Below are 18,031 nucleotides of genomic sequence, written 5' to 3' on the forward strand. Positions count from 1 at the left end.
GAAACTAGAAATCTCATTACAACAATGCTGTCTGTCTAACCATGGGTTACAAACTGTTCATAAACTTAAAAAAACCTAAAATGTCTGCCTGTTTAGATGCAAACATTTAAATAAATGTATTAAAATGTCAGTGATATACCTAATTGAACTGAAATTTAAATTCATCTTTCAATTTCTCTTTAAACACTGCTCTTGTTTGGCCCTCAATTAAAGGGCCCTAAAAGTGCATTTGAAATGCACGGCAGCTAGTTTCAAACTCCCATATCCCCTTTCTACAATACACTTTTCTTGTGTACATAAGCAGTTGAGCATATGCTAGTAGGCCATTTGTGCATGCCACTAAGGCTTCCATATACTCTTACTGCTTGTGACATCATGGTCACATATCCAAAAAATGTTTATCACCTAAGTTGGGTTACCGTTGCTAGCAAGTTTATTGCAAAAATGCTGTGCTTTTAAAATCAAATAAAGGGCCACTATAGTGGAAAAATGACAGGCTCTAATTGCTGATAGCATGTCGTTTTTTTCACTAGCTCTATGTGTTTAACTCCTACATAGTTAAAGGGACAATGTACTGTAAAATCGGTTTCTCCTTAATGTGTTTCAAATTACTAGTTATACCAGTTGCAGAGTTTAAAATGTATGGGGGATTGTTCATTTAGGTGTATTTTTGTATATGAAATAACTATTTCTGCTAACTAAAACCACAGCCTAATATAGGGCCAGATTACAAGTGGCACGCCATTTAGTGCTTTCGCTCGCATGCAAACACTGCCAGAAGTTGAAAGTAAAATGTTTGCACACGAGTGAAAGCCGACACACACTAACTTCAGGGCTTCAGATATCGCGATTGTGTTAACTTCTCTCCATAGACTTCAATAGAGAGCGCGAACTGAAAAAACCTTACACTTATCGCTCACGATAACCCGACATGAATTAGACCAACTGCGCAGATATATAGGAATATCTATTTAAAAATACATAGACCATTTTCCCCTATGTTTAGAACATAAAAATGTAAAATATTTACACTGCATACACAGTTGAATACATTATTAAATATTAAAATTAAATAAAGATGAATTTTATTGTTTTCAGGTATTTGAGTGGAAAGGGCTCCATATTATATATACATATGTATATATGTAAATATATGTTTATATACGTGTATACATGTGTCTATAAATGTATATATGCATGTATATACATAAAAACACATAAATACACATGTATACACAAATATACACACACACACACACACATATATATATATATATATATATACATACATACATTCATACACACACACACATGTATGCGTGTGTGTGTATATAGATATATATATGTGTGTGTATATATATATATATATATATATATATATATGTATAGTAATTTGCAGTCAAACACCTTGTCATATTATATAAATATTTTTTATTAGATAGTATATATATATATGAGTGTAAATGTTAATTTTAATGCATTTATGTTGTGTTTAATGCATGTTTTTTTTAACCCTAAACCTTTATGCAAGGTCTTCAGTCACGCTAACCTGCCTAGCTAACCTAATGTTAGCGCAGCACTTGTAATCTAGAGGGGTGGTGGGGTTTAGGAAGATTTCATGTTTGTGATATTATAGCTTTCTTTATTTATTGCCAATATGATTTCTCACTGTTCTGAACATTTCTATAAATATTTCTAATATTTCTTATAAAGGCAAAAAATAAGAAAGACAATAAAGTCGTGGCTACTGTCTTTTATGAAATATTAATATCATGAACTCGAAAACTTCCTAAATAAACAAAACAACACATCAAAAGCAAAATACTTGATTTTTAGAAACATGGCAATAATTACATTACATACTACAGCATTATACAATAAAATGTATAGAAATAATATATTGTATATACATGTACAATATACACACAATCCCCCACCTCCTATAGGTGTATTACTGATGTCCTAGTTTCACTATTGTATTGTAACAAAATGGGTTGTGCGTCTGTTGACACGTGTAAATGGTATTGTCATTCAATATTGTCTAAATGGATCATTTACATTACACCTTAAATATAGGTGGTGATGCTGCTTTGAAAATATTGTCACCCACCTTCAAACGCTGATGTCAGTAGTTTTTAATATTTCACCAGCAAACTTGTTCCCGCGACAAATCCCTTTTGAATATATGGTCACATTGTGGATGTTTCAACCATCAGCGTCTTAAAAAGAAAACGGAAAATAAACATTGTAGTACCGCTCTATCACAGCCCCCACTGGGATCATTATTTTATCTAAACATTCTTGTTTACATTTTTGTTGTAACCAAAACTTAAGTACATAAATGTTCAGTATGGGTGGGGATACAATAGGCAGTTATTTCAAATAAAACAATAAAGGAGAAGTAGCAATTTGTAAACAATTTATTCTGCTCCAGTAGTTACAAATGGATAATAGGGAACACATTAAAAGGGAGAATATATTAGTGTACACTGTTCCTTTTAAAGTAATTCTCAGGAGTCGCAGAGAACTGAGGGTCCTGAGCAGAAACGGTCAGAGGACTAATCAGCAGTGATAGTCACATGATCCATCTGCTTGATTGCTGCTGCTGAGTGGCTCACCAGCAGTTTTTACTCTGGACCAACAGTTCCTAATCAGTACTTTTACTGTGCGTTTAACCTCTTCTCAGGGGTTAAAAATTAGAGCTTGCCATTTTTCCACTATAATGGCCCTTGATTGTAATATATGTTTAATTATGTATAAGAAACAACTTTTCAATATGATTTTATTAGTTATCGTGCACCATTTTAGTGTAATTTAACTCTGAAAACTGTGAGTCTTCCAGTTGTAAAGATTCCCAGACTTCTCAAACTTTATTCTGTCACATGTGTGTCCCAAAAACACCTCAGCAGATGTGATGTGATAAGGAACTGCGCAAACAATTGTAGCATTGCTAACAAAATGAAAATGGTAATCCTTGTCTACTGCAGTAATAAGCCCCGATTGGCTCCTCCAAATAAGTCAAGTGGTGGGTGGAGTTTAACCATTGTAAACAACTCCAATTGAATTGGAAAAATGTTCAAACTCATTTATTATTCTCATTTATTGCGAAACTTTAGAAAAATATTATTGCTAGTGGTTTATGTCCCTTTAAATAAGACTATTTTCTTGTATGCAGCTGTATCAGATGCATCGTGCTTGACTGAGTAGTTGATTGTTTTTTTTATGTAATTGAGGCTGTCATTCTAGATGTTACCCATCAATCTGTTTTTTCTTCTCACAGATTTTGCTTTTTGTTGAGAAAGAAGCAGAACTGCAGAGATGAGTAGCCAAACTACTCCTGAACAGGTTTCCTCCCCTCCTATGCACGAGCAGAGATACTTTGACCGATATTCCGAGGATGACCCAGAGTATCTGCGTGTCCGTAACATGGCTGCCGACATCAGACAAGACTTCAATGTGATGGACCAGAAGAAGAGAGTGACTATGATCTTACAAAGCCCTGTAAGTAGATAGGGGAAAAAGGGTTGTTTGAACTATAAATGAGCAGAAATAAAAATTTAATATGCAAATTATGTTTAAGATTTCCCCATGACCTAAGTCTTGTAATGCAATTTCACATCACTTTACTCGTGCCTTGTAACAGCAGCAGGCAAGGACTCTTCTTCACCCACAGACACAACAGATTGATCCACACAAATCTCTCATAATGTGTTGCTCAGAGTTAAAGGGACATGAAACTCAACTTTTTTCTTTCATTATCCAGATAGAGCATACAATTTTTAACAACTTTCAAATTTATTTCTATGATTAATTTTGCTTCATTCTTATGGTAACCTTTATTAAAGGCAAAGCAATGCACTACTGAGCGCTAGCTAAGCACATATGTAAGTCAAAGGCAAGTGGTATATATGTACAGCCACCAATAAGCAGCTAGCTCCCAGCTCCTGATCCTATTCTTTTCAACGAGAACAAAACAAAATAGATAATAGAACTAATTCAAGAATTATGACAGAAAAAGTTTAGGTTTAATGTCACTTTAACAACAGTCACTTTCATTAATATCATACTAAATGAAAAACACTTAAACCCTACTTTTTCTGTTGTAAATGTTATCATAGAAATGGAATGGTTGAAAAAAGAATTTACTATTAGGTAAGTGTTCCCTTTCAGGGTCTAGTCTATGGCTCACTGTAATATTAACCAGAGCTGCTAATTGTTGGTGTTAAAGTATCTTTTCTTTTACTTGATTATTGTGGTTCTTAAATAAGTTCCTTTAATCACAGAAACTGTGTTACTGTTTTTTTACCCCTCTACACTATTAACCCCTGAATTGCCACAACCCCCTTCGCAAAGTACACATAGCCAAGCATAGAGGGGTACTTTGCAATGGGGTATGTGGCTGTTTAGGGATTAATAGTGTAGAGGTGTACTTTGCAATGTGTGGTGGTTTAGGGGTTAATCGTTTATTGGGGTACTTTGCAATGTGGATGTGTGGTGGTTTAGGGGTTAATACTATAGAGGTGTACTTTGCAATGGGATGTGTGGTTGTTTATGGGTTAATAGTGTAGAGGTGTACTTTGTGATGTGGGGTTGTGGCGGTTTAGGGGATAAATGTATTTTAGTACAATTGTTTTCTTCCGCCAAACTCTTTACGTGAACTTTAAGGTTGCGTAAAAAGTTTGAGTATTAAATGTGATTGTGTTTAAGTGTTTGTATTTACTTTCAACTTGTAATACGTCAAGCATAGAAAATATGTGGAACGTTTATTACCGCAAGTTTGTGTAAACTAATTTGCAGTAATTTAAACAGCATGCCACTTGTAATATGGATTTGAGCGTAAAATACACCGCAATCTTGCGATTGTTTACATCTTCACACTTTCGATAGCACTCCATTTGTAAGCTAGCCCATAGTGCGAAAGAGCGGGTAAGCAGATTAAAAAGGGAGAGACGTGGCGTGTCTTTGGGCAGCACCTTGAATGGTTGCAATATTGGTTCCTCCGAGTGGATCACAGATAATCTGCCTCTTATCAGTGTATTAATTGACCATCCAGCAAGTTCACCCTTATATTTAGTGCCTATAGGCCAAGCTGATTTGAAAGATATATTTTAAGGGAGAATCCCACCTCTGCATACCAATCCGGAGCATTGAGGCCTAGGGCAGGCTCTCCACAGAGCGGTTCTCAACACCCGCCCCGGTAAACTCACAGGCCGGGCAAACAGTGCACAGACACTGAAAACAAAAACCTCAAGCTATGTTATCACTAGATGTTTGGGAACTGAAGTTCTTTCATCTCTTAAAAGAACATCTTAATGAGCTGGAACATAGTTTGCATGGTGCCATTAATAAGATAACCGAGGGTACAAACTTGCTAATGCACACTGGTCTGAGTCCAGGAGACGTGCTACCTACCACAGCAATAAAGAATGCTCCTACCCTAGAGATGGAAAATAAATTTACAAAGCATCAAACTGCGACAACAAAAGATATAATAGAGGAAGTTGCAGCTCTACCTAATAATATTACTAGCCCACCACCTCAAACTATAAAAGGAAAGGTCCCTGCTAACAGAGACAGGCAGAACCGAGACCGGATTATCCCCGGGATGACTAATAGCTTGATGATGTCCACTTCAATACACCAGGGAGACACTCCCCAAAGATGCCACTCTATATACTCACCCAGCGGAGGCCTCAAAGCTGGTTGGTAGCAGTGAGTCCAGTGAGGGGCTGCAAGCAAGTCCCTTCCGTACAGCTGAGCGCGAAGATGGGGCCGGATCTCAATGGAAAGTTAATCTCCATACTCCCATACAACCTCACTACTTTGATGGTACTGGAGCTGGGTGGCAGGGCTTTTGCTCTAGGCAAGACAGAAGACATCTCATGTTGATCCTGGTGGCTTGTCCAGGTCTGAGCAGCTGTGCACCTGAACTGCAGTGTGCAACTGTTTTTCGAACTCATTGCTTAGTTCCTGCGGCAATTTGGTCACTAGACTTCCAATAAAATGAGTTCACAGAGACGACATAAACATTGGGGATAGCTACAGATTGTTACGGTACTTCTGTACAATATATGCAATCTATACCCTCTATAACCACATGTAATTAAGCCAACCTTGAGTATTAGATATGATTCCATGCCTATCATTTCGTATAATTAAAATTCGCTCTGCAATGCTAGTTCAATAATGTTTTCTTTGTCCCCACCCCATATATAGGTTGGAATATATTAACATTTTGGTTTATTGCCAGTCACAGATAATGACTTCTGTTGATTTTCGTAGCTAAATACTGTAGTAGCACTATAGTTTTGCTATACGTGGTGATTTTTTTTAATTCTCTATTTCTGAAGGTTTAGATTGAATATCCTACTATGGACTACTATGAAAACTGCCTTATTAATTGAGTACATCATTTAATGTAGTGTTTACTTTTTCTCTTATATGGGGTTGTGACAATTCAGGTGGGGGTAGACTCACATAAGTTTGCTCCAAAGTATATTTATGTAAATACTAATGGGTATTGTTGGAACAACCTACAGTATGCCAACCCTATACGTCAGACATAGATGGTTACTTGCATTTGTGGTAAGTAATTAATAATAATTAAATAATAATAAAGCTCAGTAAAATATTTACCTAGATTAGGCTTTTGTCATGTTCTGGTGTACATGCGCTCAGGACACAGACCCTCGGGGCAGTGGTAGGGATTTGGAGACACCAACCCCTTACCAGGGGAAGAGTATCCTGGACGTGGATAGATGATATTCTGTGATTCATCGTTGCTAGAAGTTATTGTAGAATTCATAGAGTTTGCAACATATGTATACAATTTATTCTGGCTTCACTGTGACTTATAGTTAGTTAATAGGAGTAGCTGCAGGATTCAATGAGAGATAAATATAGCAATGTGGAATGTTCAGGCTTCAGAGTAAACTGGCAGAAGATTGACTCATAGATGCAAACTAAGGTTTGTTGCAGGTTCACAGTACACAATATTATATAGAACTGTATGTCAGTAATAAGCAGAGCAGCACAGGTGATAGACAAGTTGCAAGTTTAAGGCATTAATTACTGTTTGTGCATATAATGGAGAATCACATGAAAGCTTTTAACTGAACAAATAGATGCAGAGTTCTGAATATATTAACATATATGGAGGAGGATATTTCAGCTATGACAACTTGTAGCAGAGAATAGTTATAAAGTTCTGAGTAAGATGCTGTTGAAGTAATTAGAGAGTGATGATAACCAAATGCATACTTGTAATTTAGAATAAAGTTTAGAGTTTCTTAAGTAGCAGTGTCCAGGAAACAAAATGGATTTTTTTGGATACTTGCGATTAGATGATTTTAAGCATAGGTAAAAGGAAAGGCTGTAGCTTGAATAAGTTGGTAAAATCCATGCAGGAACAGTCACAGACCTCTGTTGTTCAGGAACACAACTTCAAAGTTAATGCAATGCATATTAGGCTTCAGAAGACTTAAAAAGAGGCTGAGGGAATCAGGTGCATGAATGATTAATTAGGCAGGTAAGTTGAATGCAAATACTGCCCAAACCAGCATGATTGTCAGAAGCAGGGAAAGCAGTCTTAAAGGGACAGTGATATCAGGCTGGGATATGTTACAGAACCCCCTCCTTAAAGGTGACCTCCAGGCGCCCAACACAAACCAAAAGGAGAGAGAACAAAAATGATATGGAGTGCCGGCAGTAGGTGTATGGAGGTAGTGAGTCCAATCGGAAATAAAGAAAGGAGGATTGGAAATCTCTTGAAAAAGTAAAATGACAAAGCAAAGGCCATGGAATTCAGGTATCAAAAGATCTTGAAAATGATGAGAGCAAAATTTTAAATCATCTTTCTTGTAGTCATTGTGAGAATGCATGAACGTAACGTACAATGAGCTTCCTACCACAGAATCATCCTGAGGGTTGATAGGCGGATGTTCTTCATAATAGATGACCATGTACACAGCCAATGAAAAGGCACCCAGTCCTAGACATATGAATAGGCTTTCCTCAACTTCAGAAATAGAGATGCAGCATTCTGGATTGATAACCAGATTATCCACCTTTGGATCAGAGATTTGAGTATCCTCAGAATTAACCTCTTGGCTGAGGATTAGATATACTCCAAAAGAAAAAGCTATAGCCACTTCTAGCCCAATAGCAGGGCTTTCTTCAAAGTAGGAGATAGAAGTGTAGAGTGCAAGATTTGTCCAGTTCTTGCCATCTTCTGATTCAATATGAAATGTCTCCTTACTTGATTCAGAATCAAGAGTGTTCTCACTAGGAACAGGTATATGAATGCCCACACCAGGGCAAGGTTCAGGAATAACCACATCAGGGCAAGGTACAGGAATATCCTCAATAGGATCAAGTGAATGAATGCCCTCACCAGGGCAAGATTCAGGAATACCCACATCTGGGCAAGGTTCAGAAGTACCCACACCCGGGCAAGGTACAGGAATATCCTTAATAGGAACAAGTGAAGAAATGCCCTCACCAGGGCAAGGTTCAGGAATACCCACATCTGGGCAAGGTTCAGGAATATCCTCAGTAGGATCAGGTGAAGGAATGCCCATGCCAGGGCAAGGTTCAACTATAGAAAAAGAAAAAGAACCCACTTTAGAGCCAAAAACCATACTCGCTTGTGAGCAGAGGGCATGGCTATCTTCAGGATCAAGTATTATTACACCCATTTCTGGGTTAAACAAAGGAATACCCATACCAGGGTCAAAAACAGGAGAGTCCACCTTGATGCCAGGTTTAGTAATATCATCATGGAAAACAGGGACAGGAATGGCAACTGGGAAATCTTCTTGAAGAACTTTAGTACAAGTTTCAGGGTCAAGAACGTCTACTTGCGAACTAGGTTCAATGTTATCCTCACAGGGTTCAGTATCAGGAATTCCTGTACAGGAAACGGATGTAGTAGAAAATGTAGGTTGATGCGCAGTATCGCCCAAGGAAAACATTTTCTTAGATGCAGTAACAGAAGAAATTTGAGAAGGTGAAGTGTACTGAAATATGCCACTCTCAGGTAGATGCGGAGGAATTGTGACACAAGATTCTGACTGAGACGTTGTCTGGGGTTCTGCAGGCATTCTTATTTGAGTTTGAATTTCAGAGCTAAATTCTCCAGGGACTATTTCTGATAAACTGAAAGGTTGTATATCTGGAACAAAATGATATTTTGCTTCTAGCACAGGGTTTAAAGACATTGCGGCAGCATGAGAGGGATGTAAGGAATCAGTAGTTGAAAGCAGTGTTTGTAATTTTAAAGTCTGAGAAGAGACACCATTAAATGCTTTAAAAACAGACTGATGGCGACTAGAGACAACATCCAGCTTGGTGTTGAGAGTATCATGAGGCAAGAGAGGATCTGGCACAACAGAAACTGAAACAGGAGATTCGAGCTGAGTTTCCTCTTTACAGTTCTGATTTTCTGTAGGCAGAAATATTTTCTTTTTCTTCTTTTTTTTTCAGAGAGCTTAGATAACTGAGATTTCTTCCCATTATGAGGCTTCTTAGGGTGGTGCCACTGTGGCCTGGAGTACCTTATATCAGGTTGAGAACAGAAATCCTCTTCATCACTGGATGCATAATTCTGAAGTAATAAATCAGCAAAGTAGTTGAGGGGACCATTTCTCCAAACAGCAGTCTGTAAACCAGATGTCTCTTCTTCCAGCGCTGAATCTGTCCAATCTACAGAATCCATGGGAATATCAGAAATAGGAAGATCAGTATTTTCATGAGAGGTTTCATGATGAGAGCTGTCTGTATCATCTATATTGTAAATATAGCTACCAAGGATGTCATTATAGCCAATAGGTTGTGGTTTTGTCTGAGTTTGTGGTGAATTAAAGTTGCACTCATACCAGTCTAATGCCAGTTCAGCTGGATCTGTGAAGTCATCCTCCTCGTTGACATATTCAGACTCAGAGTCAGTATCACCAGGATGGGAATCACAAACAGGAGGAGTAGATGGTATTCTGGAACAGTAGTCCTGTCTCTTTAAATCTTTAAATATCTTATTTTATTCTGCTGATTCTATGAATACATCTTCTTCAGTTACATAGTCAGACTCAGAATCAGTTTCACCAAAATGGAAATCACGAACATGAGGAGTAGATGAAATTCTAGAAAAGTGGTTCTGTCTCTTTAAATCTTTAAAGATCTGATTTTTTTCTGCTGAATCTATGGATACATTCTCTTCATTTTCATAGTCAGATTCAGAATCAGTTTCACCAAAATGGAATTCACGAACATGAGGAGTAGATTAAATTCTAGAAAAGTGGTTCTGTCTCTTTAAATATCTGATTTTTTTCTGCTGAATCTATGGTTACATTCTCTTCATTTTCATAGTCAGATTCAGGATCAGTTTCACCAAAATGGTAACCACGAACACGAGTAGAGGATAGTCTAGAATGGGAGTACTGTGTCTTTAAATTTTTAAAAGTATGAAAATCTTCTGTTTTTCCTTTAGGGATAGCTTGGGTCTGAGATAGGTTGTAATTTTTTATTTTCCTTCGAGGGTCGGTGCATCCACTACCACTGCGGAACCCTTTTTTAGGCATTAACTTTCTGTCATGTTCCAGGGTACATGCGCTCAGGACACAGACCCTTGGGGCAGTGGTAGGGATTTGAAGACACTGCCCCCTGCCCCGGGGAAGAGTATCCTGGACATGGATAGATGAAATTATGTGATTCATAGTTGCTAGTTATTGTAGAATTCATGGAGTGTGCAACATATGTATACAATTTATTCTGGCTTCACTGTGACATAGTTAGTTAATAGGAGTAACTGCAGGATTCATAAGAGAAAAATATAGCAATGTGGAATGTTCAGGCTTCAGAGTAAACTGGTAGAAGATTGACTCATAGATGCAAACTAACGCCTAGATTTAGAGTTCTGCGGCCAAAGGGGTGCGTTAGCTACGCGTGCTTTTTTCCCCCACACCTTTTAAACAACACTCGTATTTAGAGTTCTCAGAAGGGCTGCGTTAGGCTCCAAAAAGGGAGCGTAGAGGCATATTTACCGCCACTGCAACTCTCAATACCAGCGGTGCTTACGGACGCGGCCAGCTTCAAAAACGTGCTCGTGCACGATTCCCCCATAGGAAACAATGGGGCAGTTTGAGCTGAAAAAAAACCTAACACCTGCAAAAAAGTAGCGTTCAGCTCCTAACGCAGCCCCATTGTTTCCTATGGGGAAACACTTCCTAAGTCTGCACCTAACACCCTAACATGTACCCCGAGTCTAAACACCCCTAGCCTTACACTTATTAACCCCTAATCTGCCGCCCCCGCTATCGCTGACCCCTGCATATTATTTTTAACACCTAATCTGCCGCTCTGTACACCGCCGCAACCTACGTTATCCCTATGTACCCCTAATCTGCTGCCCCTAACACCGCCGACCCCTATATTATATTTATTAACCCCTAAACTGCCGCCCCCAACGTAGCCGCCAGCTACCTACAATTATTAACCCCTAATCTGCCGACTGGACCTCACCGCTACTCTAATAAATGTATTAACCCCTAAAGCTTAGTCTAACTCTAACCCTAACACCCCCCTAAGTTAAATATAATTTTATTCTAACAAAATAAAATAATTCTTATTAAATAAATTAATCCTATTTAAATCTAAATACTTACCTGTAAAATAAACCCTAATATAGCTACAATATAAATAATAATTATATTGTAGCTATTTTAGGATTAATATTTATTTTACAGGCAACTTTGTATTTATTTTAACCAGGTACAATAGCTATTAAATAGTTAATAACTATTTAATAGTTACCTAGTTAAAATAATTACAAAATTACCTGTAAAATAAATCCTAACCTAAGTTACAATTAAACCTAACACTACACTATCAATAAATTAATTAAATAAACTATCTACAATTAAATCAACTAAACTAAATTACAAAAAAAACACTAAATTACAAAAAATAAAAAAAGATTGCAAGAATTTTAAACTAATTACACCTACTCTAAGCCCCCTAAAAAAATAACAAAGCCCCCCAAAATAAAAAAATGCCCTACCCTATTCTAAAATAAAAATTTAACAGCTCTTTTACCTTACCAGCCCTTGAAAGGGCCTTTTGCGGGCATGACCCAAAGAAAACAGCTCTTTTGCATTTAAATAAACATACAATACCCCCCCAACATTACAACCCACCACCCACATACCCCTAATCTAACCCAAACCCCCCTTAAAAAACCTAACACTAAGCCCCTGAAGATCTTCCTACCTTGTCTTCACCACGCGGGTATCACCTATCCGTCCAGAAGAGGGTCCAAAGTCTTCCTCCTATCCAGCAAGAAGAGGTCCAGAAGAGGCTCCAAAGTCTTCATCCTATCCGGCAAGAAGAGGAGATCCGGACCGGCAAACATCTTCATCCAAGCGGCATCTTCTATCTTCTTCCATCCGGCGTGGAGCGGGACCATCTTGAAGCAGCCGACGCGGATCCATCCTCTTCTAACGACGTCCTAAGTCCGAATGAAGGTTCCTTTCAATGACATCATCCAAGATGGCATCCCTCGAATTCCGATTGGCTGATAGGATTCTATCAGCCAATCGGAATTAAGGTAGGAAAAATCCAATCAGCCAATCAGATTGATCTCACATTCTATTGGCTGATCGGAACAGCCAATAGAATGCAAGCTCAATCTGATTGGCTGATTGGATCAGCCAATCGGATTGAACTTGAATCTGATTGGCTGATTCAATCAGCTAATGAGATTTTTCCTACCTTAATTCCGATTGGCTGATAGAATCCTATCAGCCAATCGGAATTCGAGGGACGCCATCTTGGATGACGTCATTTAAAGGAACCTTCATTCGGACTTAGGACATCGTTAGAAGAGGATGGATCCGCGTCGGCTGCTTCAAGATGGTCCCGCTCCGCGCCGGATGGAAGAAGATAGAAGATGCTGCTTGGATGAAGATGTTTGCTGGTCCGGATCTCCTCTTCTTGCCGGATAGGATGAAGACTTTGGAGCCTCTTCTGGACCTCTTCTTGCTGGATAGGAGGAAGACTTCGGACCCTCTTCTGGACGGATCGGTGATACCCGGAGTGGTGAAGACAAGGTAGGAAGATCTTCAGGGGCTTAGTGTTAGGTTTTTTAAGGGGGGTTTGGGTTAGATTAGGGGTATGTGGGTGGTGGGTTGTAATGTTGGGGGAGTATTGTATGTTTATTTAAATGCAAAATAGCTGTTTTCTTTGGGGCATGCCCCACAAAAGGCCCTTTTAAGGGCTGGTAAGGTAAAAGAGCTGTTAATTTTTTATTTTAGAATAGGGTAGGGCATTTTTGTATTTTGGGGGGCTTTGTTATTTTTTTAGGGGGCTTAGAGTAGGTGTAATTAGTTTAAAATTCTTGTAATCTTTTTTTATTTTTGTAATTAAGTGTTTGTTTGTTTTTGTAATTTAGTGTTGTTTTTTTTGTAATTTAGTTTAGTTGATTTAATTGTAGATAATTGTAGATAGTTTATTTAATTAATTTATTGATAGTGTAGTGTTAGGTTTAATTGTAACTTAGGTTAGGATTTATTTTACAGGTAATTTTGTAATTATTTTAACTAGGTAACTATTAAATAGTTATTAACTATTTAATAGCTATTGTACCTGGTTAAAATAAATACAAAGTTGCCTGTAAAATAAATATTAATCCTAAAATAGCTACAATATAATTATTATTTATATTGTAGCTATATTAGGGTTTATTTTACAGGTAAGTATTTAGATTTAAATAGGAATATGTTATTTAATAAGATTTATTTTATTTTGTTAGAATAAAATTATATTTAACTTAGGGGGGTGTTAGGGTTAGAGTTAGACTTAGCTTTAGGGGTTAATACATTTATTAGAGTAGCGGTGAGGTCCGGTCGGCAGATTAGGGGTTAATAATTGTAGGTAGGTGGCAGCGACGTTGGGGAGGGCAGATTAGGGGTTAATACTATTTATTATAGGGTTTGCGAGGCGGGAGTGAGGCAGATTAGGGGTTAATACAATTATTATAGTAGCGGTGAGGTCTGGTCGGCAGATTAGGGGTTAATAATTGTAGGTAGGTAGCGGCGACGTTGGGGGGGGCAGATTAGGGGGTAATAAATATTATGTAGGGGTCGGCGATGTTAGGGGCAGCAGATTAGGGGTACATAGGGATAATGTAGGTTGCGGCGGTGTGCGGTCGGCAGATTAGGGGTTAAAAAAATGTAATAGAGTGGCGGCGATATGGGGGGCCTCGGTTTAGGGGTACATAGGTAGTTTATGGGTGTTAGTGTACTTTAGAGCACAGTAGTTGAGAGCTTTATGAACCGGCGTTAGCCCAGAAAGCTCTTAACTCCTTGCTTTTTCCTGCGGCTGGAGTCTTGTCATTAGATTTCTAACGCTCACTTCAGCCAAGACTCTAAATACCAGCGTTAGAAAGATCCCATTGAAAAGATAGGATACGCAATTGACGTAAGGGGATCTGCGGTATGGAAAAGTCGCGGCTGGAAAGTGAGCGTTAGACCCTTTCCTGACTGACTCTAAATACCAGCGGGCGGCCAAAACCAGCGTTAGGACCACCTAACGCTGGTTTTGACGGCTAACGCAGAACTCTAAATCTAGGCGCAAGGTTTGTTGCAGGTTCACAGTACATAATATAATATAGAGCTGTATGTTAGTAATAAACAGAGCAGCACAGATGATAGACAAGTTGCAAGTTTAAGGCATTAATTACTGTTTGTGCATATAATGGAGAATCACATGAAAGCTTTTAACTGAACAAATAGATGCAGAGTTCTGAATATATTAACATATATGGAGGAGGAGATTTCAGCTATGACAACTTGTAGCAGAGAATAGTTATAAAGTTCTGAGTAAGATGCTGTTGTAGTAATTAGAGAGTGATTATAACCAAATGCATACTTGTAATTAGAAGTTCAGAGTTTAAGTAGCAGTGTCCAGGAAACAAAATGGAATTATTTGGATACTTGCGATTAGATGATTTTAAGCATAGGTAAAAGGAAAGGCTGTAGCTTGAATAAGTTGGTAAAATCCATGCAGGAACAGTCACAGACCTCTGTTGTTCAGGAACACAACTTCAAAGTTAATGCAATGCACATTAGGCCTGAGAAGACTTAAAGGGACAGTCTACACCAGAATTGTTATTGTTTTAAAAGATAAATAATCCCTTTTTTACCCATTCCCCATGACCAACACAGTTATATTTATATATTTTTTTACCTCTGTGATTATCTTGTATCTAAGCCTCTGCAAACTGCCCCTTTATTTCAGTTCTTTTGACAGACTTTCAGTTTAGCCAATCAGTGATGGCTCCCAGGTAACTTCATGTGCATGAGCACAGTGTTATCTATATGAAACACATGAACTAACACCCTCTAGTGGTGAAAAACCTGTTAATATGCATTCTTAAGAGGCGGCCTTCAAGGTCTAAGAAATTAGCATATGAACCTCCTAGGTTAAGCTTTCAACTAAGAATACCAAGAGAACAAAGCAAAATTGGTGATAAAAGTAAATTGGAAAATTGTTTAAAATTACATGCCCTATCTGAATCATGAAAGTTTATTTTGACTAGACTGTCCTTTTAAAAAGAGGTTGAGGGAATCAGGTGCATGAATGATGATTAATTAGGCAGGTAAGTTGAATGCAAATACTGCCCAAACCAGCATGATTGTCAGAAGCAGGGAAAGCAGTCTTAAAGGGACATTGATATCAGGCTGGGATATGTTACAGCTTTACACATAAATGCTTATATCCCAGTGTAAAGCAATACCCAATATGGGTCCTTTTAATATTATACTATATAACATCACCCAACCTTAGCTGCTTAAATAGCCCATATAAATATACCTTGGTCACTTTGCTATATATTAGAACAACACAATGCCCTGATTCTTACAAGTTATGTATATTGATTAACCTAAAGAGCTTCTAGCAAACATATAGTCACACAAATTTGCTCTGTCTGCGGCCGAGATGGAGTAGAATATTTTTTTTTTCTATACTATAAGTGAGTCATGATAGAAATAATATGTTCATATTGTACACTATCCACGCTCATAGTTGTTTGACCCTATGTACTTTGCCTCTCACTACTTGATATATGTACACACTATTAGAAGTGCTCATCACATTATATTACAGCAAGTATGAGGTCCAAAACTGCTCAATCTTTGCCCTATTGTGATTTACTGCCCAGAAACAAGAGACCATACGTGCTTCACTACAGAGGATTCAGCAATAGTCTCTAGGGATGTTCAAGCCTATATAACTCTATGCTTGATGCTACTAGTTCTCCTGAAATATAGGCACGTGTAACGTTTTGATGTATATCTGTTGACTAGAAATATATAGCTTCTTTACAGACTGTTTGTTGTCTAATCGTGAGCAATGTTTGCTATAAGCTTCCACATGTGAATATATTTGTGCAAGTCATTTTCAGTCGTATCACAAGCGTAGGGGCTTTACATTACCATACCCTTGTAATCTTGTTCCCTCATAAAATTTGACAAAATTGTTCTTTTATGAGTTCTAACAACACATAAGTAAAACGAGAAAATAGAGGTTTTTATCTCTACTCTATGTTTGGAAACATATTCATTGAATGGATTCATTATAGGAAAATAAAATATAAAATCTGAGATTACCATAATGAGACCCAAGAGTGGTTTCCCGATTTCATTAAACAGGACCTTCTCTTACATTTTCTCTTACTTTATGTCCAAGAGAGACCTCCTTGGTTTAATATGGAAGGTTTTCTTTTGCTTTGGCACCATGTATTAATACTGATGTTTAAAACTGTTAACTATTTATTTGACGAGCTGTGCAAAAGTTATAACATTCTAGTATAGAACTAAGTTGGATTTTACATTTTCCCTTTTGTGCTATATTGCAATTCACCTTGTATGTTTACACTGTTTGTATGCCTGTCTTCAGTACCTCAATAAAAAATGTATTTAAAAAACAAAAAACAAGCCCTCAGAACACACTATGGGGCCGAATTATCAAGCTCCATATGGAACTTGATACCCCTTGTTTCTGGCGAGCCTTCAGGCTTTGCCGGAAACAGAAGTTATGAAGCAGCGGTCTAACGACCGCTACTCCATAAATTGTCCGCCTGCTCTGAGGCGGCAGACAGAAATCAACCCCCTGCTAGCGGTCAATTGGCCACGAATCTGCAGGGGGCGGCATTGCACCAGCAGTTCACAAGAACTGCTGGTGCAATGATAAATGCCGACAGCGAATGCTGTCGGCATTTATCGATGTGCAGCGGACATGATACGCTACATTGTATCATGTCCATCCGCACTTACATTAATATGCCCCTACATGTGTAAGAGAGCAACAAATTATATAATGGAATGGGTGAAGAGTGAATAGTGATAACAGCAATTGGAAATATATTTTGGTAATTATATAATATGGGGTGTAGTTTCTAAAAATAGCTTAGGATAATGATAAACTAGCTTACGCTATTGAAAGACCTTAGTCTATGATAGTTTCTCTATAGCAACAGTGCCTATACGAAATAATTGTTTATATAAGAGCTTGGTGTGTGAGTGAATATATTTGTCACATTATATATATATATATAAAAACACTTTCCGTGATCAAATGAATTTATATAAGAACCACAATAATCAAGTAAAAAAAAAAGATACTTTAACAGCAACAATTAGCAGCTCTGGTTAATATTACAGTAAACCTTTTACAAAGACATAGTCGGACCCTGAAAATGAATACTTACCTAATAGTAGATGATTTTTCCGCCCTTTCATTTCTATGATAACATTTACAATGTAAAATGCAGGGTGTTTTTCATTTAGTATGAGCATTAAATAAAGGAATGAATATTAAAGTGATGGTAAATCTGAGTGTTTAAAAAAACACACTAGGATTTACCATCACTAGAAAAAAAATGGTTTGAGGATTTACCATCACTAAAAATAAACTGGACTTTCAGTGATGAGTTGTGAAAAAAGGGTGCTATACTCGCCCTTTCTTTGCTGTAGCTCCT

The 18,031-nt window shown here is 37.7% G+C and overlaps 1 protein-coding gene across 1 annotated transcript in view; it reads left to right on the forward strand.

Moving 5' to 3' along the window:
* The window catches only part of ADD2 (adducin 2), a 146,006-nt gene that overhangs the window by 12,996 nt on the left and 114,979 nt on the right, over positions 1 to 18,031 (forward strand). The window contains exon 2 of the mRNA XM_053717770.1: positions 3,281 to 3,501. Coding sequence (XP_053573745.1) covers positions 3,319 to 3,501 — 183 coding nt within the window. The 5' untranslated portion in view covers positions 3,281 to 3,318. The remainder of the gene's footprint in view (positions 1 to 3,280; positions 3,502 to 18,031) is intronic.

This window comes from Bombina bombina, chromosome 6, assembly GCF_027579735.1.
Source record: "Bombina bombina isolate aBomBom1 chromosome 6, aBomBom1.pri, whole genome shotgun sequence".
Classification (NCBI taxonomy): Eukaryota; Metazoa; Chordata; class Amphibia; order Anura; family Bombinatoridae; genus Bombina; species Bombina bombina.